Here is a 25,326-nt window from a genome sequence, read left to right on the forward strand (position 1 = left end):
AGGAACGCGGTGTCGCGTCGCCAGAAATGGAAGGAGGCTCGGACGACAAAGGGGGCAGGAAGGACGGGGAGGGAGGCTTTCAGCGGGATGGCTCCTCCTCAATGTTACGCGGGGAATTCAAGGCAGTCGTTAGTATGCTAATGAGTGTCCCCGGTTTCTCGACCCGCTCCCGTAATGCACGGCCCCTTGAATTATTTCGAATATTTCCCGAACGTCCGGCCGGCCGGACCGTCTCGAACAGCCGTGAGAATGGAGAGTCTGCGGTCCTGGGCCCGGATCGAGTCGCAGTAAAACCGAAAGAACCGCTTACACGGAATTCTTTCGGCTGGTATCATAACTCCTAACATTCTTCTCACTTTCCAAACACGATCCTCCCGCCCTGCCGATATTTCTCTGCCGATCATCGAGACGCACATCGCCCGTTCGCCCGCACATCGAATTACATCACCGCGCGCTAGAGCGGACGCGATTTTTACGAAGCATGCGAACCGTTAGCGTACCAGTCGGCGGATAGTTCTGCCGAGATGTTCCCGGGACCTTTTCCCGCCCCTGATCCGGCATCGATCAAGCAGCAGGCCTGGCGAGCCGGAGAGGCGCTGAGCAGCGCGGTGCCGTGCGCGGAGCGGAACGCAACGCGCAAAATTTCTCATACGAATTGAATGTTTAATTAATGATCGCGGATCGCCGCGACACGACGGGATCGGATGAAAGACGATACGGCCGGCCACGCGAATTAATATTATCATCTCGCGGGGCCGTGTATACGTCGCTCCGCGGCGTAACTATGTGCTCGCGGAGGCCGAGAGGTGGCCGGTACGTTGCTCTCACGGCGTTTCGATGTTATCGCGGGATATATAACGGCGCCATCGGGCCCTGATATCGAGAGCCGCACGAAAGTCCAGAGGTGAGAATTAAAGCCACTCGGCGACCCGGCGACCGATCTCTCATCCCACGCGGACGCACCGGCAACGATCCCAGCACAGACCGCCTCGAAAAACCGCATTCGAAAAACCGCCTCGCATCGGCTTCTTGAACGGAACACCTTATCGGGAGGACCGCTCCGGTAGACAGGCATTAGTCCCGGGAACGAGGGTGAACCTTACGTAACCAGCGGGCAATTAAAATGAACTTTTTGTTCCGCCGAAGAAAACCGAACGTGATAACTAGACTCCGTTTGTGCGAGTTTCTATTTTCGAACGGTAGTTTTTCTATTAGTAGTTCAATTGCTTCGGCGTGATACAAAGAAGAATGAGATTCTAGTGCTCGAATGTCTTTTTCACCACTTTTCAGCCTTTTTTAGAGATTTGCTAATCAACTGGAAGCTGTTCATGCATCGAAGTCCGTGTAAATTCTCAGGGGCGATTAATGGAAATGTGCGAGCACGTAGAAATGGATGTAGATAAGTGTCAGGGTTCCAAAGAACGAAGGTTGCTTCAGATTTTCGAGGGCAGAGACTTTTGTCTAACCAGTTTAGAAGACTATAATTACTTAAAACTAAACCTAGTGAACATTAAAACTAACTAATATATGTGTTGCTTTATGGGGATGATAATATATTAATAACGTCGGATAATATATGGTCGAATGCAAAAATGGATTCAGCCATATTCTATGAAAAAATCTTTATAATATCAGCAATTTTAACGTAAATCATAATCAAATGAAACCAATAAGTAATTCAAATTCTTACTGAATGTATAGTTACTACTACAAAAGTTGCAACACTGCTTCAAAACAAACGTTAAAATCTCGAAAATGTTTAGTAATTACCAAAGTACAATCTCCGGAAATCTCCTAAAATTTTCAAATGCCTTCAAAAGAAATGGAATCTTTTTGCAGTTCATAGTACAGTAAATTCTTCCTAATTCGCGCTTAGATTGTACACAAAAATGGACAATTTCGGAAAAGGAGATGCGATCATTTGAGTCTTGCACCTCGTATTTATAATTATTGACAATCGGTAACTATAAAAACGAGTTGCAAGGCTCGAACAATCGTACCTGCTCTTCCCAAATCGTCCATTTTTGTGCGCAATCTGAGCGCGAATTAGGAAGAATTTACTGTACATCCGGAAAGGAACTCTCTCACGGATCATCGAGTCGAAGCCGACAATCAGTCTACGCCGGCCTTAATAAACTCATGAGCATCGCCCCTTATCGCGTAGGTACTCAGAACGGCGGGAAAGGCGAGGGTATATGTATAGCGTGGACGATAGAAAATCCGGTCTCGGAGGAGGATGCCATCGAAGGCAACGCAGATATACGGACATAAATCTGTGTGGCGTAGACCGGCGGCCGTATTTTCCCCGACGGATCCGATCCTAGTCCACAAAGAGAGAGTCTAATTTACCTAAAACGCGTTATCTGGCGGCTCGGTCTCTCCGGGAAACCGAACGCACGCGGCAGAACAGAGACAACCCGTGGGCCCCGTTGTTGCCTTAATGAGGTCCAATTACTATCGGATGGGTCACTTAGTATGCGGTACCGATATTCCACGGTGTACCACATTAGTGGGACGAGAGACGAGAGCAAGGGTCAACACCCTTCGGCCAACTAAACGCGGCCTAACGAGACTCGAGGATCGTCCTGTCGGCGAGCGAGTTGTGTACGCGCGTTCGCCGCTCCGCACCGCGAGCGAGAGCGTGTGCGAGCCTGTGCACCCCGCGGAACCCGCCGATTGAATATTATTTGCGTCCTTATCGATCGATCCCGCGACCGGCGAACCGTCGAAGGACATCGCGATGAAAGCGCGGTCCCCGCTTTGCTGTCCCCGCGAGTACCCGATCGCGACGTTACGAATCGCCGTCGAAGATGAAAGCAGGCTTGCTTCGTGCCTCTACCGGCTTGGGAAACATTGTTCGAGCGTTCGAGATATGAGCCATAATTTCAGATCGTTACGCTACACACAAATGCCAAACTTCCAGTTCGAAAGCCAGTTTACTCCGCGAATTTACGTTTGACAAAAACTATTCGGAATTTTTATGAACGTTCTCGTCAGAGATTTACGGAATTATAAATGATGACGTGAAATTTGTTTAGTCTACGGAAAAGTCTAGTTTAGTTGATCGTATATAATATACGGATTAGGAGCCATTAGAGTACGTAATCAAATAGAATTGTATCCGTTAGTCTTTATCCCTTATCCGTCGTGCGAATCAAACTTTGCCGAACGCCGATTCTAAGGAAGAAAGATAATAATGTCAAATGAAAGGGTAACAAATTACTTCGAGGAATTCAATTACGGCGAGGCTGCGATAAAGGTCGAATTCGAGCGCGCGCGATTTATACGGGAAATCCAAGCGAGCAAATTGTTAATTTCATCGATTCTGTGAACTCGATTGCGATCGGATCCGAGAGAAATCCTCGCTATCGTTATAGTTTCTAAGAACTGCGTTCGAGGCGTTCGGAGAACTTTGAACGCATTAAAAGCGAGCGTAATCAGTTCCGAGCGAACCTCGTGAAACTGGATCGTAAATCAATTACCGCTCGAATATTTTACGCCAAAATCGACGCATTTCTATCCCACGTTAACCCAATAATGATTCGTTTTACATGCCATTTCAGACTTCGCCGTCCAAATAATGTAATACAGTTACTTAATCGTTACAATACCGTGTGTAACAAGCTTAATATTTTCGAATGCAAATGTTTCGTTCTCTTTTTTCTTTCAGCTTTCGTATCTAGCCGGTTCGATCAAATTGAATAGCATTTTTTTCGGGATACGCGTTATTATCGCGACAAAGAGTTAATTCTCGGGAAGAATAACCGCGGAATTCGGATAATTGCTTTCGAACGATCTGCGGCGCATATAAAACTTCCGAATAAGGTTCCGTCGACGAATCCATCCCTGCGGGAGGACGATCCGCGGCAATCGATCCGTCCCGCTCGATTTTTCCGTCCACTTACGGATTCGCTTTGGGCAAGCTTTTTTCCCAGCACGCTCCCGCTCGTCAGTCCATCAAGACCGGACTTCCTCGCGTTCTTCATCGATCGACGTGTCCGTGTGCGTGCCGTTCGTTCCTGTTCGCGATTCGTCGCGGCTTATTAACCCTCTCTCTCTCTCTCTCTCTCTTTCTCTCTCTCTTTCTCTCTTTCCTTCAAAATCGGAGCGGACGGCGCGGGTCGTTTCCGACGCGAGATTCGGCCGGTGATTTCAACGCGTGTAGAACAGCGTCGCGCGCGAAAGGCAAGCCGCGTGCGCGCGACGCGGCCTCAATTAATTCGTTGATACATGATTTACGCGTACGCGTCTGACGACGCTATCTTGTTGCTGACGTGTTGAGCAACGCGTAACGGAACAGCCTATCGACGCGCGAAATCTGTTCACCCGTTGCAAAGCGGCGTACAAGATTTTTGGCCGATCCGATTGAATTGTGGCGTACGATGCATTTTTATTGTGTATTACACAATTTCCGAGCGTGTTACAAGATCATTTATAAGAAACGGGATTTCTGGGATTAATGTGAGCTGCAGATACCAAGAGATTGTCTCTGTTGTTGACGATACGAGCAGACGTTGCGGTTAATGTTGACATTGCGAAAGAATGTGTCATAGCGTTCAAGGAATAGTAGCTTAGATATACATTATTTTTATCCGCGAGGACGAATTATATTTTATTCGTGAATAAGGTAATAGTAACCTTATTCGCGAGACAATTGTACGCGAATAAAATTATTAAATTATTTATTCATTCGAACAATTATCTGGATGAATAGTTATTCGAATAGTGTCCAACAATGACTTTCAGTCGCTAAATATAATATAATATATTAAAATATAATAATAAAAATATATTTAAAAAATGATTGTAGCGCACGTTCATCTGTCCAGATTAACTAATAAACTGCAAGGTCAGTTCCGCGAACTGCTTCCACTGTTCCCCAGATCTTACACGCGTAGAAAAATATGCGAATTTGATTCGTCTCGATCGCTTATTTTCATAGCTATGACCACTGCAGTCAAGAAAGCGGAGTCCAGGGAGTCCGGGGAGTCCGGGGGGTCCCGGACAGCGTTTTGGAGCGTCTACCGGGTGAACATTGTAATTCTGAACTACGATGGTGACGCGACGCGCAGCCTCTGTCCGATCGTAGTTCAGAATTATAATGTTCGCCAGGACTCCCCGCGCACGAGTTACCTCGCATAGTTAATTGTCTTGACTGCACTGACCATGGCATCGAGACACATATCCTTCCCTAATGCGTTCGAAGAAGTTTACTGTTATTACTATTCGAAAAACTCGCATTTTTCTGCCGAACAAACCACGACTATCTGATCTGAAGATCCTTCACGATGTCTATTCTCGTCCGATTTCCAGGTTACTCTGTGCAGTGCCTGGTGCAGCCGTTAACAGAGATCTATCTAACAGAGATCTATTCGATTTCCAAGACCGCGATTTCCCGGTGGAAAATTGTTCCCCGATTTTTCCGGGATCTCGTTCGCGGAACCTTTCGCAGACGAGGAGGTTCGCGATAAGCGTCGGGGTTAAATAGACGATTAAACGGATTCCTTACCTTACAGCCTTCGCACGTGAACGCGCCGAAATGAAAACCAGCCGCCGGTTCACCGCAGACCTTACACTGTTGGTTCATCTGTAATTATAGAAATTATAAATATTATTCGCGGCCGATAGTGCGAATGCGTCAGCTTCGTGCGACTCATCCTTGGAAAGATAAAGGAGACGGAGCGGTCTGTCAGCAGGGGTGCGGTGCAGCAGGGAGAAAGAAACGAGAGAGAAAGAGAGAGAGAGAGTGAGAGAGGAGTGCAGAGGAGAGGGTGACGAACCGGTTCCCAGTGTTCGCTTCGATTTTTATTCCTCCCACAATATCTTACGGATGTTCGAATGCTATTTGGATTACCGGGAACGGGAGAGCTTGAAAAATTATTCCCCGTCTTTTTTACGACCATTATCGCCCCTGACACGGTTCACCGGTGTGTAGTAATGCTTCAGGCATCCGAGCATCGCGACCCGATCGATTCCGTCCGTTTCTCCGCGCCGTATCCGACTGTTCTCTCGATCGTTAACTTCGGGAACAGATTTGTCGAGGCCAGGCCGCCTCTCCCTTATCCCTCGTGGCCAATTAATAAATTAATGTCGTTTGCCGGGACCATTAAGCCCTTTTCGGGCACGGCCGAGTGTCTTTTTCTGTTTTCACGGGGACAGGTTACGTCCCGTTCGAACCGGGGAATCGTAAATCAACGCTATCTACAGGAAAACTGGCGTCTGACGCAGCCCGGTGTCGGGGAAACGAGAATCAAATTAGACCATCGATGATCTGATAAGAACATCGGAGCACGAGCAGACAGTGGAAATGTATTAATTATAGTCGTTAGGAAGGACTCGGCGAAGATCCTCCAGGCTCGGACAACAAGAAGAACACTCCGAAATCAAGTGGGTGGAAAAGGCGAAGGAAACAAGCTGGTTTTTATATTTTAATAAATTCGTTACGCTAAGCAACGGAGCGGAAGACACCTGGCCTGATGATCGAACACAGTATAATTTACTCAAACGAGATCGTCGATAAATCCAACCTCTCTCGGCAAATGCTCTCTAACATACAGATCGTCGCTGTGCAGAGCTGCTTGCAGCTGGTTCCAATTTATAATTTCACAATCAGTTTCGCCCCAGTTTCCATCGTTTTCGAATTTGAAAAGCTGCTTCGTAATTTCGATTCCGACGAGTGCCGTTAATACGCAATTGAATGTGCATCGCGTCGGCCTCCGCCGTGGTAGATGCACGTTTTAAGACGTCATTAACGCCTTAACGAGAATCTAAAGCGAGTATAATTATGTCGCGATTGAACGCCGAGCCCTTCTAATCGTTCCCTCGCGATTGTTCTTCAAAAGGAAACGATCTGACGCCAACGGTCTCCCTGTGCTAGCCGACCGAGGAGGACGGAGGAAGAACAAAAGCAACAAGGGCAACAGAGACGACCAGTGGAGCCGCAAGTTCGTTAAGGTTTCCGAGTTTTTTCTCGACGCAGTTGTTTGACGCCCGCTCTTTCTTTCATTCCGTTTGCTCACGAGGCCCGGCCATCCTCCTCTTTTCCCTCTGTCTTTAAAGAACCGAGTAACAGGTAACTTTCCTCTCGCCCCAACCTTCGTCTCGCTCTCGTTCCGACACAGCCGATGCCCGAACAATTACCGGGCCGCCCTTTTTCCAGATTTTCTGATCGCTTTGCCGTCTAGACCGTTGGACACCTCGATTCGCGGGCGCGTACTGTCGTGGCGCACTTTGTTGGTGCATTTTACTCGTGCACTCCGCGCACATGCACTCCGGGCCGGCGATCTTTGCGTCAGAATTTTGATTTTATTACAGCTTATATAATAGAGCTTTCTATGAACGTGTAATCGTCAGATTACTTAACACTCGGCCGCGGTTCTTTATGCAAATTCTCATTTTTTATTAACTGCTTTATGAAAATCTGAGAAACATTTCTCCGACCGGAATATTCCCCGCGGTGAACGTATAATAGTAGCACAATTAATCTTTATTAATATGCGTGCACTCTGCGTCATAAACATTTATCGCCAATGTATTTAACTTTTCTTTTTTTTCGGCCGCAAGTTTATAGACCCCGTAGTTTCTATCGTCGAAGGTGAAAGGCTCTTTACGGCGACTGGCGAAATAACCCTCGCAGAAAAATTCAATAAATTGCTGGACAACGTTCTTTTTGTTTTTATCGTTCCGAAGAATCCACAAACTGTTTATCACTTTGTGCATGAATTTCCTCAAACAGTGAATTTATCTTTCGTAAAGAAGATGATCGCGCATCGAAGTCGTAAACACCGAGAAGGAAGACAAATAATACGTTCTAAACATTTGTGTAAACAAACAACACGTTTGCTACTTTAGCAATCAGATTTACAGGATCACGATGCGATATCTCCGATATCCAGTTGTTCGGTAGCGAAACAATTCTTCGAATATCAACGGTAGCATTTACGAAAATATTCGCACGGTTATCTTTCCCAGGTAGCAGCGCGTTGGAATCAGCCATTAGGGCGCAGTCCACGAAAAGCGAACATCGAACTCGTTATGTAAAACTGTCGAGCGAATCGTGAAAATTCACCTAAAAGCAAAGTTCGTGAGAATCGAGCGGGAGGTTCGGGATCTTGGGAGCGACGAGCATGATGCAGAGCGGGCCGGAAAGGACGGAGGAAAGGTTAATCGGCGCAAAAACGGGGCGCGGAGCTGATATCGGGGACGTTGTTAGCATCGGCGCGGAGAGTCGAATCGGCCGGAATCTGTTCGCGATCGGTTTGGCAAGCGGCGGCGTGCTTACGCAGGTCGACGTTGATTAAGAGTGGTCTCGCGATTAACAGTAAATCACGGAGCGCATCGATTCAACCTTCGTAACCGTATCCGCGGGGCCGCAGCCGATCGCGACCGGTGACTATAACCAGCGAACGGTACCATTTAAGTAGCCGAGCCTATTGATTTTACAAAGGATCGGGTTAGACGCGCGCCGCTAAAAGAGACTGATATCGGATGCTATCCCACGAAGGTTAATTCGGGCCAAGGCTGGATCGGCTGCATCGCCGGCGAGAGATCGATTTCTCTGCCCTAAACTGTCCTCCGATCCGTGAAATCGACTACCGCCGCCATTTCCGCCGCGGTTTCACCGCTAATCGGAATCTTTAACTCCCGGTCGTCTCTGTATCTCTCTCTCTCTCTCTCTCTCCCCTCCTCCCCCTCGATCAATTATTTCGAGGAACACCGGCTCACGCGTTTCTGGTTTCCGTAATCGGATTTCGATACGAAACCCTCGTGATTAATAGCGCTTTCTGAATATTCATGCGCCTTAACTGGACGGATAGAGAGGTTCGTGTTACGGCAACGGGCTCGTGGCGTTTCCAATTCGACGATAGGAATTCGATCCGTTCACGAAACACGAAGGCGCGCTCAACTGGACTCTCGAATATCGGGGATCGTGCAAAGCCCTGCTCTGCTTCACTCCGCTCGGCTCGGCTCGGCTCGGCGGCGGCCGCGGACGCGGCGTACGCCTCGTTAGATCACTGTTCGACCATTTCGTTTCCGATGATCGCAGCCCGAGCGTTCGTAGGACATTCCAGCCGAGCACCGAATTCCCGTTCCCAGCGGGCTTAGGCACGGCTTCGAGCGGCCATTGCAGTTTCACCGCAACCGAGACGCTTATCAGGGGGCACGAAGCATCAGATAACGCGGCGACTACCAGGTCAGCAGCCTCTTCCATTGATATGCAAAAAATCCCGGTGAAGCCTGAACAACGGAGGCTCGGCCTCTATAATCTGCTCATGAGGATTGCTGCACGAAGGCACGGCGGTCTGGAACGGAGCAATTTTTGGCAAAAAATGGCGGCATCGATTTTTCGGTACGAATATATCTTCCTGTGACCCGATAACCCTTTGAAACATCGACAGCCGAGATATTGCTTCTATAAAGTAACTCTGTAATTAAATACGAACGTCGTAGAGTTGAAATTTTAAAATTGGAACTTGAAACATTCGTTCTGATTATACGCTTTAGAGCATTAAAATACTACTTCTATGTTTTCACGTTTAGGCGTACTTGTGTTTCAGTTATTTAATTATGCTACAGGCGTACTTGAATACGAAGATGTTTGCAATTTGAACTTCGAAAAGGATTTCAAAGAGACGATAGAATATGTTAGACATCAGATTTCAGCTTCGAATATCTGTGCTTTGAAAAAAATCTATGAAGAGTTTTAGCATCAAATCTTTTTCGTACGACAGCTTAAACAATTCCTAAGAAGATGATATCAAGTTTAGGTGCAACTTCCTGCAACCTTCGCGCATGCCAAAAAGAATTCAACGACCTACTATGCTCTAACCTTAACCGTCGAGACAACGCTGAAATAAATGAAGCCGGAGTAAGCGAATTGCCAGACCACTTTGAAAGGCAGGAACGGTGACCAGGGGGTACAAGGTAGCTCGTGTACACACGTGCACCTCGTACCCCAGTTTCCAGAGTCAATATTTGCCACGGGACGCGTTAATGAAGTCGATCGACCTGCTCCAAATATCGGCTTACACCGCTCCGACGCCTCGCCCAGGCCGAAACGAAGAGGAACGCCGAGGATTCGAGAGGCAGGGGGACCATGGGGTCACGTACCCCTCCTGTCATCGTCCCGCTTCTGCCGGCGCACGCGTGTTCACCCGGTCCAGGAACACGTCGAACTTTACGCGCCATTAAACTCGAGTCCCGTCTGACGTTTATCCCTTTATGAGCGTTTTTTCGACGATCCACACCGGCTGCCTGTCCATTGTCCTCTCGCACCCCGGCAACCCTTTTCTTACCGGCGACTTCTTAGGAACCCTTCGGAACGCGGCGCGGATGGGGCAGGGAGGATCGTGATCGGAGGGTGCGCAGACCAGGTCCGAGGAAGATTTCGGGAAGATAGGACCGCATTGTGAACACGGCCAGCCGGAGAATGTGGGACAGCTAGGCGTTAAAAGGGCGTACAGCAGTCAGGAAGAAAGAGATCGGCTTGCTAGACGGTGTCGATGATGTGTTCGGGCGCGCTAAATTTCAGTACTTCCGAGCTCAAGTTTGAGAGTGAAATTATCCCTAATTGTTCTTCAGCTTGTGAACAGAAAGTACGATTTTTTTATAATTGCTTCGTTTTTATAATTATTATCCTTAATTTTTCTTCAACAAACAAAAATAAACGATTTGGGAACAGGAGATACGATTTTTTATAATTGCCTCGTTTTTATAATTATTGTCCTCAATTTTCCTTCAACCTGTGAACAAAAGTAGACAATTTAGAAAGAGGAGATTATTCGAGCCTTGCACTTCGTTTTTATAATTTTTGAAAATCGGCAATTATAAAATTGAACCGCAGGGCTCGAATAATCGTATCTCCTCTTCCCAAATGGACCATTTTTGTTTAGAAGCTGAAGGAAAATTGAGGAGAATTTACTGTACTCGTGAGCTGAGAGTTAATGGGTTAGCAATGCTCGAGATTGGAAAATCTCAATCTTCGTTTTACGTTCGAACTCAATCGATGATCAATCGATTATGTAACCGCGAAATCTGACGTGTAAATCATGTAGTTATAAGAGCGTTTACTTTCCGGACATACGCGCCATCGCGAATTGCGACTTTCTTCTCGTTTCGACTATAAACACGTGTGCTCAATCCTGCGAAATTATATTTTGTATCTTACGCAAGCAAGATCTTCTACTGTATTCCCATAATCACAAATTCCAACATTTTATGTAATTCAGATTGAGTCGTGACCGATGATTTGTATGTTATTAACCCTTCGCACTCGAAGCCACTTTAACTCCCAGTTCAAAATTGTTTTCCTGACCTGCGGAGTATTTCCATTTTACATGACGCACGGTGCATCTTATGCAGATGAAATTGAGCATTCCGACACATTCAACGGTTACGCTTTAATAGTTTTACAAATGTAGATAAATTTGATCATGTAAAAGTTATTTTGGAACGTGATAGAACAGTTTTTAGAGACACTCGTGTGCAAAGGGTTCACTTAAACCTAGCATTGTTGCCATTGTAGTCGTAGAAGCAATCGCAGACAATGGGATTGAGAACTTAAAAGTGAAACTAAAAGAAATTTTAGAAGTGTCGGGATCCCCTGAGGAAAAGAGCGCTATTGGAAATTGGGAAAGTAGGAGGGTTCCGTGGCTATTCGAGAAAGTCGACCGTCTACGAAGCGCAGGTCCCGGCTTCGATTTCCGTGTGCGGTTCCCTGTTTTCACATTTCAGAATTTCAAAGTATAACTTTTTCAATCCTTAAAAGTGAAAAGTTTAAACAATTGCAGACTTGCGAAAAAATAAGCAAATTAGAGCAATTTGAGAATTTAAATCGGAAAAGTGAACTAATTCAAACGAAGATTTAGAAATTCGAGACATTCAAAGATTTGATACATTGACACCGACAAATTTGAGGACGCGAACATCAGCTGGACGTTTATCGAAGTCCTCCGGTGATTTATGAGCCATAAACGCAAGAAAAGCGCACGCGGCCGGTCTAAGAGCCGAAAGCGAGTGAGTATCTTTCTGCGTTCCATTCGAAGAATCCGTAAACACAGCGAAGGCCCGTGTAAATCGGGCGAGGCTTTAAGAGAGCCAGTTCCGCGGAGGAATCCTCCAGGTAGTTTCCACACCCCCGGAATAATATAATCCGTAGATCGGCGGCCGATCGTGTTGCAGGCTCGCGCCGCTTACAATTACAATCGGGACGAGGTGCCCTCGCGGTCCGTTCGTTTTCTCTAATTGGCGATAAACGGTTGTAATCGTCCGTATATTTTAGCCCCGATGCAGGCCGGCGAGCTGGGTCGCGCGAACGAACGCGCGCGCGCAAGTCCGAGCGCGTAACTACGCGACGATAAGATCGCGACCGGTGGTCGGTTAACTTTCGTGCGAAGAAATTCCCTTGACGCGGCGTTACACACCGGTGATATATCGACTCCCTCTTTCGAGTAGATTCATTAACTCATTAACTTAGCGAGAAAAATCGTCGGCCGTATATCACGGGGTTCCCGGCCGGGTAATCAAGCGGTCATTCTTAATGCGGCCATAAATTCGCGAATTAATATACCGCCAATTAATTAAATCGCGCAACGCTTTCTCTAACGTTCGAGCCTAGGCCGAGACCCGAGACGCACGGTCTAGGGACAGGGTGGTGGGGGGGAACAGAGAATTGTAACAATCGCTGCCGGACTTGCCTTGTCAACCGAGTAATTGCAGTTAACGCGCTCGTGAATCGCCGCCGTCGCGGCAGAACTCGTTTCGCCCGGTTCGCTCGCTCGCGGCGGAAACTCTCCATCGACGAAAGATTATTCGAACCGTTTAATTGGACGATTATCTCTCACTCGGTTTTTCGTCCCTGCGGTTTTTGTCCTATCAAGGGACCGTCCACGGTTGTCGTCCGCTCACCGCGCGCGCACCGTCGTCGCTCCGCTCCGTAATTAATTATCAAAGAATCAGGCGCGAGAGAGAAACCGGTCCGGTATTTTTCCGAACGGATGATAATTTTATGAACGGCCAACGGCGACGATCGCAGCCAGTCTTCGATCGAGGGTGGCAAACGGTGTCAATGTCGACCGTTCAGGAGCCTCGCGGATCTTCACGGCAGACTAAATACGGCTGGCTTTCTTAAATATTGACTCGGCGGTCGATAGATCCACCGACAATTTCACCATGCTCGGCTTGGTAAATACGTACAGGGCTACCGGTGGGGGTGGTGGTGGTAGAATATCTTGCCAGAGGCGTTTTCACTCGACCGCGCCGTATTATTTGAGACATCCTGGTATATTAGTTGATTGCGAAATTTTGCGAGAATTTTTATAGGCTCGCGGCGGACACTGAGATTAATTCAACTACTGCGTTCTTCGTGAATTGTCACGGACGATTGAGAATAGAAAGAAGCAACACTCGCTTCGAACAAATTGTGTACTTTATGTTTCTTAACCGGTCAGCTGTCGCAATCTCTCTTCGAAAAGTGTTTAAGTTACCGTAATTATAGTTACGTTTGATTTTCTTCATAGTTTGTTTAAATACAACACTTTTATGAAATGTATAATTGACTAGAGGAATATGAAAGTGTACATACAGAGTGTCCCAAAATTATGGTATTTCCGAGAAATGAAGGATTCCTGAGGTGATTCGAAGCAACTTTTTCCTTTACAAAAATGTTCTCCGAGGCATTGTTAACGAATTATCCATGAAAAACACTGACCAATGAGGGGCGAGTTCGCTCGGCGCTAGGCGACCGAGCCAATGAGCGGAACCGAGCTCCGTGCGCTCGTTGGCTCGGCCGCTGCGTGCCAGCCAAGCTGCTCGTCTCTCATTGGTCACTGTTGTTTCGTTAATAACTCGTAAACGAAGCCACGGATCGCATTTTCGCTAAGGAAAAAGTTACTTCAAATGATCTCATGAACCCCTCAGTTCCCGGAAATACAATAATTTTGGGACACCCTTTATATCCTTCTTAACCAGTCGGCTGTTATCGACAAGTATACTCAGAAACGGCAATACAAGCAACGACAATATTTTGTGCTGCGACGAGTATGCTCGTCAAAAATAGTGAACTGGTTAAGGACCGTCTAACGTTTTTAGTACACATCTCATCCATTTATTTCTATCATATATTCAAAAAAAGTTCCAGAATTCCCTAACGACACAGAAGACAATTGATCTCATCGTCCAAGAACGAAACATAGAAGCCAATACATTTTCAGCGAAAGTGACCAAGAGGATCGGCGTGAATCGTTCGAACGTCGTCCCTCTCGAAACAAGGTAAAAAGAGGACCTCGCAGGACCTCGGGGGAGAGGTGGACACGCCGGTAAAAAAGGTGACCCGGCTAGACAGACACGGTTACTTGCGAATTCCTTTGTGATCCATTTCCCGCTATGGGGTCCAAGAAACGAGACGCAGCGGTTAGGTCTCTGTCGCCGAGGACCCGAGACGCCCGCTCGTTGCCAGTCGCCGCGGGTCGTCGTCGAGAGCCAAAGCGAATGCATCCAGGCAAGAGGGAAGAGATTCAGGGAAAGCTCGTAAGGGAAACTAACTGGAGTGGCGTTCACGAATGCGGCCGGGTATACAGGTCGCGCAATTTGTATCGGGCCTGGATGCGTTTTTAACGATCGGTTTGATGGATGATGGCCGGGCGCGGCGCGGCGCGGTGCGGCGCGGTGCAGAGCGGTACGGCTTGGCGCGTCGATCGAGACCTTGAAAAATGATGCTCCAGATCGTTGTATACGGCAGACACTCGAGCATGGTCGGGTGTCAGGGTCGGGACTCGCGCAACACCGTCGATTCGACGGGCATACACGCCCGGGGGTAGAGAGGACGGCAGCTCCTTTTCGGTTAATATGTTTTCGCGATCCACAAAGCGCCCGGTTGGGAGTCAAAGACAATTAATAACCCTCCGCAGGATCATTTATCGCGACAGTTTAGCCCCACGAAGGCGAACCGGGTTTCTCGCCGCGCCTTCACACGCGCACGTACACGCAGAGACGCGCACGCACACACGCGGCACCACCTGACCCATGCGCGCGATCGTCTCTCGAGAAGCGACCGACCGATCTCCCGGCGCATTGTTCGTCTCCTCGGCCCGTGACCGATCCAATTTTTAACTGTGACGATCCCCCCCCCTCCCCTATGCACGCACCATTTTCCTCAGCCACTCCAGGTTAATCGAGAACGCGCAACGGCAACAACCCTTGCCACTTGTGGGAATCCGCCGCGCAGGATTCGTTGTCCCCGCGAACGTTTAGGGGAGCAGTGGCATCGCTTGTGTGGCATCCATTGAGGAAAGCAGAGATCCACTGTCGGTGTCGCGAACTCGCGAGAAGAGAACTTTCCGAGATCTACGCAACCGGACACGCGTTCAACTCCGCTCGCGTCTCGTAAGAACCTGCGAGAGGTCCGCGAGGGACACGCGTAGTTGTTGCATCTCGTGTTTCCGACTCGCAGTTCGCACCGGTTCAAAGTTTTATTATTGTCCCGCCGGTAACGCGAAAATAAAACCGAACAATATCGAGCATCTGGTCATAAATTACATGTAATCTAGAACGACAAGCGTTTTTGCGCGATCGGTAGTACGGTGGCGAACGCGTCGCGGCCTCGTTTGCGGCGTTCACTGTCACAAAACACTAATAACTATTCACTGGATTACGAGCGCATCGTTCGCAAAAAGTGGGTTTCTCAAACGACTTTTAACGGCGGCAAGGGTTAACATCGCAACTCTCCGCAAAGACGTCTCGGACGATTGCCTAGACGCGAGTCGCGATTTGGGAAATACCCGGCGATCGAGTTTTATGCCGCGAATAAATTGCCCTGTTCCAATAATTCAGCGTCGTTAATTCCGCTTTAATTACGCGTTCCGGTGATTTACAATTCGACGGTGCCGCGCGCGGATTTTATGCGGCCGCCGCGCCGTTCCCCGCCGGCGCGGCCAGCTCGCGGCGTTCTGGCCGTCGCGTGATTTAATCTCCGTTTAAACAACGATTAAACAAGCCGCACCGTCGATTTATAATATCGTAAGAAAGCGGAATCCTTTTCCGACTGTATCGGCCGTTAATCTCATCCGTGATCTCGTTCGAGTCGCAAGGAGAATTAACATTTCGGTGTTTCCCCGAAACGATTACTTGGTCGAACTTGTATAGTCGAATTCTTGAGGAAATAAAGTAATTAGTTTATGGAGGTGGCCCGGTACCTGAAGTTTCGGGTTAAAACTGTATCGGGTATTTTCTTCGGGTTTCCGAAATCGTAAAAACGGATTAGGGAACGTTTCTAAATCCAGAAATCTATTTACAATTATCGTGTTATATGACCCACACGAAACTTTTGCTGCGTGTCGGACGTAATAAATTAGCAGTAATGTTCTGCGATGATAATATTCTGTGACATTTTAATAATGAAATATGACACTTTATTGATTCACCCGAATTCGCACTGCTACTTCAAATAAATGTCCACTGTGCAACGTCCTTTGAAATAGTGAACGTAGATGTTTATTATTATTTCCTAATTTTCTTGGAAACGAGTTGACAGCGTTGAAGTAGCTAATTGGTATCTCGCTTTTCACTTTTGTCAGAGTCCGAATAAATGTTCGAGAAAGAACAAAGTTGATTAGTCTTTCCAACCACTCGTTGCAATGTCGAGTTTCGTCGGAAATTTTAGATCGAGCTCGCGTAATCGTGAAAATCGGTCTCAGGATTGCACAGCGATGAATTTATACCTGAATTGTTCACTCGATTTCTGTCCCGCAGGAAAATTTATTAACAATCCAGCGTGAACGTGATTACCAAACAAATCATAAGGCGCGGGGTCAAGTAGATGGAAATTCTAACTCTTGCGACGTTAATTCCTCGTTTCTTGTACCGAAGACGAAGCGAATATTCTCCTCCAGAATGATAATTGCCATGCTGCTCGCACAGTACGCTGACGGTGCATCGAATACTTTTTATCAGCTCGATTCTCGGTAAACAGCACGGAGAAAAGCAAAATCGCATGCTTCGGGATTGAAACGAAACACAGAAGTTGTTTCTCGATAGAGCGATTGCTATATAAAATGATAAAATATTCTTGCGATGTTATTGTACTATCGGTAGAAATTGACAGCGAAGACGATGCATTTAATCATTTGATCTTGTTCAAAATATGAATCGATGTGTCAAATAATAACTGCCAAACGATGACCATGAATAGACTCCAAACATAATGCACTCATGTTATCCCCAATTGAAAGAAGTTTTTCATCTATCTCTTTACAAAGCAGCTTGAAAAAGTACAAATTTGTATAAAACATCTCAGATCGTTAATAATTGAAAATGTTTCCAAGGAAGTGATAACGATCTTGCAAAAGGTGCAACTATCGAAGAACGAACACACTGCAGCGATTTCCATAAAAAGGGCGTGCTTAAAGCTTTGATCGACGAAGCATGTCGCGGACAACAAAGTTGAAAGCAATGCAGTTTCTCCGGAAACCGCGAGCGGAAGGAAGCACGGGAGAGTGTGGTTCCTTGTATTTCGCGTCCGATCGAGTCCCGAAGCGGCTGGCATCGGCCTCAGATTAGAAAAGTAACGGGTTCGGGGGCCCGTGTACCGTTAAATGCATGTCTGTCGGGACGTTGCATCGAGATAAAGTCTCGCTGGAAAAGCCGGCGTATCCTCGAGCACCGTTTTTCGCGGACGTCGATTGGAACTCGGTCGTGGAACAGGTCCCGACCCGGCGTGACCCGGGGGCCCGACTGGCCCGCGATTGCAGGGGCCGCTCAACCGACGCTTCCGTTTCCCGCCAGGCACCGCAAAAAGCCGAGATAATACGCGTATTTGCCGGGACTTTTACGATTTCGGGGCCCGCCGAGGGGTGGAACGGCAGAAAGGCGTTAAGTCAGATCCTCGAGCGGGCCCCGCGGAGGGTTAATATGCAAATGAGGACCGACGATTCTCGGGTACGAAGGACCGCGGCGAAGGGTTCCGAACCGTTGATCGGCCGACAGATACAAACGCGAGTTTCGAAACTGCACTCGCCGTTCAGATTAAGGTTAATTAAACGCCGTCGATGCTCTAGGAGGCGTCCTCTTATCGATGCTAATTTAAAGCTATTCTACGTGTCCACGCTTTCTCCTACAAAGCAATCCTTTTCGAGACTGGTCTCGCGCGCGCGAACGCCGTGGATTTTCGTCGACTTTCTCCTAAAATTAGTCGATAGACCATGTAATCTTCGAAATTGCCGTTCGACAGGATCCACCGGGAATTTATTCGAGGCTCTTCTCCGACGGAGAAATCGGCGTGCTACCATTTTGAACAGGCCCGAAAGAAACGGTGGCACGTTTACCGCAGGCCCCGAGGCCTCCGACGACGTACAAGTGGGTAATAACCGTATGAAAGGGCAACAATAGTGGCTGACACACCGCAACCAGGCGAAAAAAGAGAGAGGTGACGGGGTGAGAGGTGGGGGGCAATAAATATATTTTGACATGGGAGAACCGGGCTGGGCAGCTATGCATAATAATTGTAACGCTTCCTCCCGTCTCTCCCTCCCTTCCTCTCGCCATCTCGCTCTATCTCCTTTTCTCTTTCTGTCCCCCTCCCCCCTCTCTCTTTCTCATGCTCTCGCTCCCTCCTTCCGTATCGCACACGTGCGTGTGTATACGTCAACTTCCGTGACTCTTGCTCGCCTTTATGCGACGACAAAAGTGCCGGCCTTTGTGCGGCCCGAATTACGGCACTGTCTACCAGTAGGCAAATATTATAGCAACAGGCAGCCGCGAGGGGTGACGATAATGTTTTCATTTGCGAGCAACCCCACGACCAACCGCACCACTCCCAAGGGTCGCGCGGCGTACCCTATGGTCGAGCGTACTCTCGAGAGTCCGAACGAAATGACGCCGGTGTGCCTGACGCGGGGACCGCGGGGGAACGGCGAATCGCGGTCGCCGATCTTTATTGGCCGGGAAAAGACGACGCCGACGACGCTTCTTCCTCGCGGGAAGCCTTTTCTCCCGAGGAATTCGTGAAAGCGTCGAACTTCCACGCAAAAAGCTAATACCTTGTTAACCGTATAATGGAAACGCCGGTCTCGCGAGACCGTTCGAATTGCTAATCGCGCCGGACGAAGCCGAAGAATGCACGGTGACAGAGAATTCGTCGTGTTCGATAAGAACTTTCCAACCGGCGCGCGCGGGTTATGTTCTCCGATCGAAATCCCCGGCCGGCGGGCCATTTTTAACGGGCCAACGGGGCCCGCGCCGCAATTACGGACGCATTATCAATTTCACGGCGCTGTCTAATCGCGAGCAAAACGCGGACACTTCGGGTGTAGACATTAACTTACGAGGGATAAATGGGGCGGTGAACGGGCCGTAAGATTGACGAAACGCCGTTGATCACCGGCTGAACGCGAGTGATTTATTCCCCGGTTTTTCTAAGCATCATTAGCCGGCCTTTTTCATCCCTTTGCCGCCTTTCACGCGCACGGTGCCCGTGCATTGTGACCAGAATCTCCGTCGCTTTCGTTCACTTGCGTCATGGGACACTGACCGGTGGATAGGTGCACGTCGAACGAAGGGGTCAATGACACTGGGTTGGGATGTTCGTTCGACGATTCGGACGCGTCTTAGTCGCGTTATCGCGCGGGACCGGAGACGTCGACGCCCGCATATAGCAGACGTCGTCGGATCGTATGAGAACTGTTTCACTCACCTTCGCAGTTTGACGATATCCAAATGAAACTGGCCAACCGGTGTCCGTCCGCACCACAAACTTAATAACAGTCTTCCTCGGAACCAAGTCCTCTGTCACACGTTACACATCATGTCCGAGCGTTTCTGCTACCTCGGCGAGCAAAAACTTTGATCGTAAGAATCGTTCGATATTCCCGGCACACACTGTTCGAATAGCTTAAGTCCTGTTGCGCGGTCACGTGGCGTGATAGACCGGGACCTCGTGCACACCCTGGAGTATACAGCAGCCACAGATGATATCGTCCACCTCGGTCTCGACTGGGCCTCGTTCGCAACCCCTCGAAGGACGCGCGAATGGTTGACCGTTCCCCACGATGCGGATCCGAAAAGTGGCCCCGAGTGCCTCTGGTCACTGGGACGATCCAAGCGAGTGCCGATGCCTGCTCTCCTCTCCACCTTCCGTCTGTCTACCGAACTATCTATCTATCTATGTATGTATCTATATATCTATCTATCTATCTATGTATCTCTATCTCTCTTCCTTCTCCTCCTCCTCCTCCTCTTCTTCTTCTTCTCTCTCGCTCCCTCTCTTTCTCTCTCTCTCCACCTCTTGTCGTCCTCGATCCTCGATGAAATTTTTCCTCGACCTCCGACTGACTAACCAACTGTCTATCTACTTGTCTGTCCGCCTCTCTCGAACATCCACGAGTCACGGTGCGGCCACGTCGATGGACGGGAGAGGACTGGCGCTTCGCGATCGCTACGACCTGTTCGACTGCATCGAAGGCGCCTAAAGAGAGCCACGGCGTACCAACGGGATCCGATTGTCCACCGCTGGCAGGGAGCAACCCGTACCTGCCCATCGGTATACGCCCATTCACTCGGCGACCAATGGGACTCGATCGGGCCCCGCTGCTCTGCCAATCACGAGCGACTCGGTCCCGGAACGACGGCCACCCAACTGCCCCCTACTCCTTCAGATTTCTCGATTCTCCACTCCGCAGTGTCTACCGATCCTCGTGTACTGTTCCAGCGAGGGCCCCGTGGGGATTCGGTCGCCGCTCGAGGTTCGATCGCCTATCTGCCCCGGGAGGAAGCAGATTCGCCTGAAGGAGTGGGCACATGCGATCCTCTGTTTATCTCTGGTTCTATTGTTTTCCCGCTCTCCTTTCGTTGGGAACTCATGAGATCCGAACGCGTTCGAAATTTTGGTTGGAGTTGTTGGAGGATTCTACTTTACAACCCTTTGAATGCTTGAAATCGTTCGATGTTCATTTTCAGGCGAAGATTAACAACGGAGATACGATTTTGAAAGGGTTGAAAGTATTCTGCTATTTTGTGTTCGTCGCAAAATGGTGAATTCGATCTGAATGATCGTTATGTGGACGATGTCCATTTGAGTTGACCTTCGGAGACAAAGTTTCGAATATTTCATGAAACATTTGGTGAAGGTTCGACTGTGTTTTAGACTTTGTTAGGAGTATTCGAAGAACTGTTATAAATCAAAAAGTTCATTTCGAAGAATTTTGAGATATCGAGATCGAGTTTCAGATATTTTATGGAACTCAATCTGCTCGTCATTGGATTAAAATTTTTGAATACTGGAAAGACTAGGCAGCACCGATCATTAGCTACCGCGAAGTAGAGCAATGCCCTAACGAACGATGCTGCACGAGAAACAATAGAAAACGGATGTGGTATTAGGTTTATTGGAAGGACGACCCAGACAATAGGTACAATAAATTCCCTCCAGTTGTACAACAGAATGAAAAGAAAATTTTAGAACGAGAGGTACGATTATTCGAGCCTCGTGTACTGCTTTTATAGTCGCCCATTGTCAACAAGTATAACTGACCACAAATTGTCCATTTCTGTTTACAGGTATTTATTGTACTTTATTGTACACTGTGACAGTATAAACATGGGCCGTTCGGTGTATTTTACTGCCGGTCGTTCACCTGGGTAAGCATCGAGCACCATCAGCTGACCTAGACGCTGTGTACAAAAACTAGCATCGCGCCAGCGTTTTTATACACAGGCCTGTGTGACACGAGCAAGAAATAGTTCAGCGGAGATTTCGAGTTTATACAGTATGTCCCAAAATTATGCTACTTAATTATGGTTCCCTGAGTCATTCGAAGTAACTTTTTCCTTAGCGCAAATGCAATCCGTGGCTTCGTCAACGAGTTATTAAAGAAGAACAGTGATCAATGAGAGGCGAGCAGCTTGGCTGGCGCGCGGCGGCTAAGCCAACGAGCGCACATTGGCTCGGCCGCCTCGCGCCAACTGATCTCGTCTCTCATTGGTCAGTATTTTTCGTTAATAACTTGTAAACGAAGCCGCGGATAGCATTTGCGCTAAGGAAAAAGTTACTTCAAATGACCTCAGGGACCCCCCATTTTCCAGAAGTGCCATAATTTTGGGACATACTGTAAATAAATAATGCGATGTTTTGACAGTATGTTAATTAATATTACCATTTTGTTATTGTTTCAGGACTTGTTTTGACAGTATGTTAATTAATCTTACCATTTTGTTATTGTTTCAGGACTTACTTAATTCGAAACATATAATCTGTTTCTCTAGTATTTTTGTGTAACGTTTTCTTTTTGTAAAACTATAAGCGTATAAACGTATGAACATTTATAGTATTCTGAACTATGGCTCTGGGTTATATGTCCTTCATTTTTCTATTAGTAGCTTAAAAAGGCGTTGCAGGTACCAGTGTGATGCATTGCAAATCCCCGCCTTTTATAGTCAATATACCTGCGATTTTTAGCAAGTTACTAGTTTGTTTCGTTTATTTATATATTTCATGTTGTATGGAATAATTTACGATTGTAAATATCTGTCGATTTACAGACAAAGAAGCGGTCTGTAATACCGATTGAAACACTGAGAGATTATCTATGGTTGCTCTAACCTCGAAGTAACGTAACGCTGATATCTTTAAAAAGTAATAATTTGCAATCTGGTTCGTCTTGGTATGTAACTTTTACGGAGTTATGTAGAGGAAAGTATTCTGAAAATATACCGTTTGTCCGAAACTGTGACTCCTTGGGCGTCAAAATATATTCCTTGTTAAATGTAAGAATTTTTACACTTTTTGTATTTTATTAAATATTATATTTTTTTATGTATAGGATACAATAATTTTAATTTAAGCTACTGTTTCCTAACGAGAAATATTGTCTTCTAATGTAAAAAAAAGCAAAGGAAAAAATTAATTAGGTCCCTCAGGACATTGCATGGAAAAGAAGCATAATTTAATTTGTCGAAATCTATTACAATTTATGATCATTTTCATTAATATTTACACTTTCGGGGGTACTGGACATTTAACAAGCAATAAAAATTGACTGGAGATCGATATGAAAAAATTAGGTTTTTGTAAAGAGGTCACCAAAATCTTCTTTCCGGCCCACGGCGCGCCATGACGCATCCAAAACCATCGTCGGTGGTGATGTAGCTGTTGGAGGCCTGAGCAGTGTGCACGGATTGCGGCGGTGGCTCTGACGAGCATAGGAGATGGACAATGAGTTTTTGCAAAACTATGTCACCGGTTGTGCAGTCGGCGAAATCGTCCAGTACCTTCACGTTGTGCTCTCGCAGGTCTCTTGCGGCCAACTGGACTGCTAAGACGCTATGACCCACTTTCGAATACCCTAAGTGGAGGGAGAAGCCCTGGGGTAGACTAGATAGAGGGGCTGAATGGTGGCGGTCTACTCCGGGAGGGTGAAACAATAAGTAAACGGTATGAATTTTTTTTAAGCTGTTAGAATTAGTCTACCAGGCAATGGCAAAAAACTTGTGTTCCAAAATTGCAATCGGTTAGCGCATCACGAAAATTTAAAAAATGCATTTTTTAGTACAGCTACGAGCTACAGTAAAAATGTAACAATGTAAAAATGTAAAAATTTGAAAATTAAGAAATTTAAAACTTTAAAAATTTCAAATTAAAAAATTAAAAAATTTTTAAACTTAGAAATTACCTATTTTTGATTAAAATCCGTGATCTCGCCACTGTCTAGTAAAATAGCCCCTGTAATGGTTTAAAAGTTATATCGTTTTAAAAATTGTACGAATACTTTCTTACGAACACCGTATTCTGTGCCCCAAACCTAGTTCAACCTTAACCGAGTCAAGGTGTTCTTATGTACTACTTACTTTACGAGGCACGTTTTTTACCCGAAGAACGCGATGCAGATTTATCATACGAAGCAAGAATATTGAAGGAATGATTTCCTAAAACCACTATGTGGAATAACTCTCGTAATTGCTTGCATCTGCTTATTCACAGAATAATTTGTTGTCGAGCCTATAAACGAGCCTAAAAAGTAGCGTATAGATTCTACGTCGATAAGATCGTACCCCATCGATGCATCGTCCGGACACTTAAATTTCAATCAAGCCTCGACGCCCAGCATCTTCTTACCACATTGGTCCTCCTGCTTTTCCGTTTCTCAACGTCTCGGAACCAAATTCTCCGGAATACATAGATCCGAGTCCCGACAACAGTCTGCACGCGCACGCCTAAGTCCGAGACGCATCGACCAGGCGGAGTGGCTCGCCCATATAATTTAGTTGCTGGCCTGAAAGACGTAAGCGCTCGTAATGATAGCTATTACCTGCTCGCTGGTTCAATTAACGTACAGATCCGATAAACACGCGCGAGAGGGAGGGGGGGTTTACTCGAGACGGACGGAGGCGCGGAACCGTCTTCGATGTTGTCGCTTCCATATCGGTGGCTGCTGGGAACGAAGATCGACCTTGCGAAATCACACGGGTACAATTAGACATCCCGGGCTAATCGCGAGGCCGAGCGGAGAGAATTTTAGAGCCGGGAATCGGGGGTAAAGGTGCGGATACCCCTCTCGATTCGATCGCGTCCAATTTCCAAGCGTTTCCGATGCCGAGCGGATTCCAACGAGTTAGAGAAACTGGTCGACCCAATAAAATGTCGAAAGGCGTCCGCAGAGTAGAGTAGGAGGGCAGGAAGGACGGGGTTGGACGGCGCCATAAATTAAAGAAGATGTCCACCCGTAAAAATTAAACCATAGAAACTGGTTTCGAACGTAAAACGTTTCTTCTCCTCCTGCTCTCGATCCCTCCCCTCTCGTCCCCGCCCTCGCCGACCTCTGGCTTGCTTTTTCGTTTCGTTTCGAGTCCCCACCCAACGCCCATGACCCTATGAATCCTGCGGAGCCCGGTGCTTTTTGTGGTCGCGTCTCCCCTCTCGCTCTGTCTCTCGCTTCCTCGTTTAACGACCGATTTCATTTTATCGAGATAATGCCGGCGAAGAAGCGGCTACAAATCTGGGAAAGTCCGCTACGTTTCGACCCGATCCTACGGTTTTTTTCTCCTCTCTTTCTTTCGTTCTCTGTCTCCCCCTCTCCCGTCCCTTTCTTTCTTTCATTCTTTCTTTCTTTCGTTCGTTCTTTCTTTATTTCTCTCGTTTTTTACGAGCCAGATAGCCGATGATGATGGTGTCGGTTGACCCGGCCCCGGACGGGTACACGATACACACACCTTGGAATCGGGAATCGTAAGAATTGCGTCACTCTAACGCTCGATCTTCCAATTCCTGGGCCGCCGTCATCGATCGAAAGCCGCGTCCACCACGGGCCGGCTCGTAATGGATCGTAAAACCGATCGGAACCT

The 25,326-nt window shown here is 47.4% G+C and overlaps 1 protein-coding gene and 1 long non-coding RNA gene across 4 annotated transcripts in view; both read right to left on the bottom strand.

Annotated features, from left to right (window-relative positions):
- The window catches only part of LOC117217480 (uncharacterized), a 48,998-nt gene extending 28,544 nt beyond the window's left edge, over positions 1–20,454 (bottom strand). Inside the window, exons 1-2 of one of the 3 annotated variants that reach the window (XM_033465110.2) lie at positions 19,685–20,454; positions 5,510–5,587 (exon numbers count right to left, since the gene is read on the bottom strand). In XM_033465110.2, the coding sequence (XP_033321001.1) occupies positions 5,510–5,587 (78 nt within the window). In that variant the 5' untranslated portion in view covers positions 19,685–20,454. Of the gene's footprint in view, positions 1–5,509; positions 5,588–15,143; positions 15,406–19,684 lie in introns of those variants that run through there. The other 2 variants (XM_076525462.1, XM_033465111.2) reach the window with 2 other exon arrangements.
- Positions 20,455–22,128: 1,674 nt separating this feature from the next.
- LOC143260413 (uncharacterized) lies at positions 22,129–23,364 on the bottom strand. The gene is made up of 2 exons (XR_013034572.1): positions 23,257–23,364; positions 22,129–23,177 (listed from the first exon to the last, which is right to left on the bottom strand). It is a non-coding gene; the product is annotated as an uncharacterized LOC143260413 (long non-coding RNA).
- Between the last annotated feature and the right edge of the window lie 1,962 nt (positions 23,365–25,326).

This window comes from Megalopta genalis, chromosome 12 (genome assembly GCF_051020955.1).
Source record: "Megalopta genalis isolate 19385.01 chromosome 12, iyMegGena1_principal, whole genome shotgun sequence".
NCBI classification, from domain to species: Eukaryota; Metazoa; Arthropoda; class Insecta; order Hymenoptera; family Halictidae; genus Megalopta; species Megalopta genalis.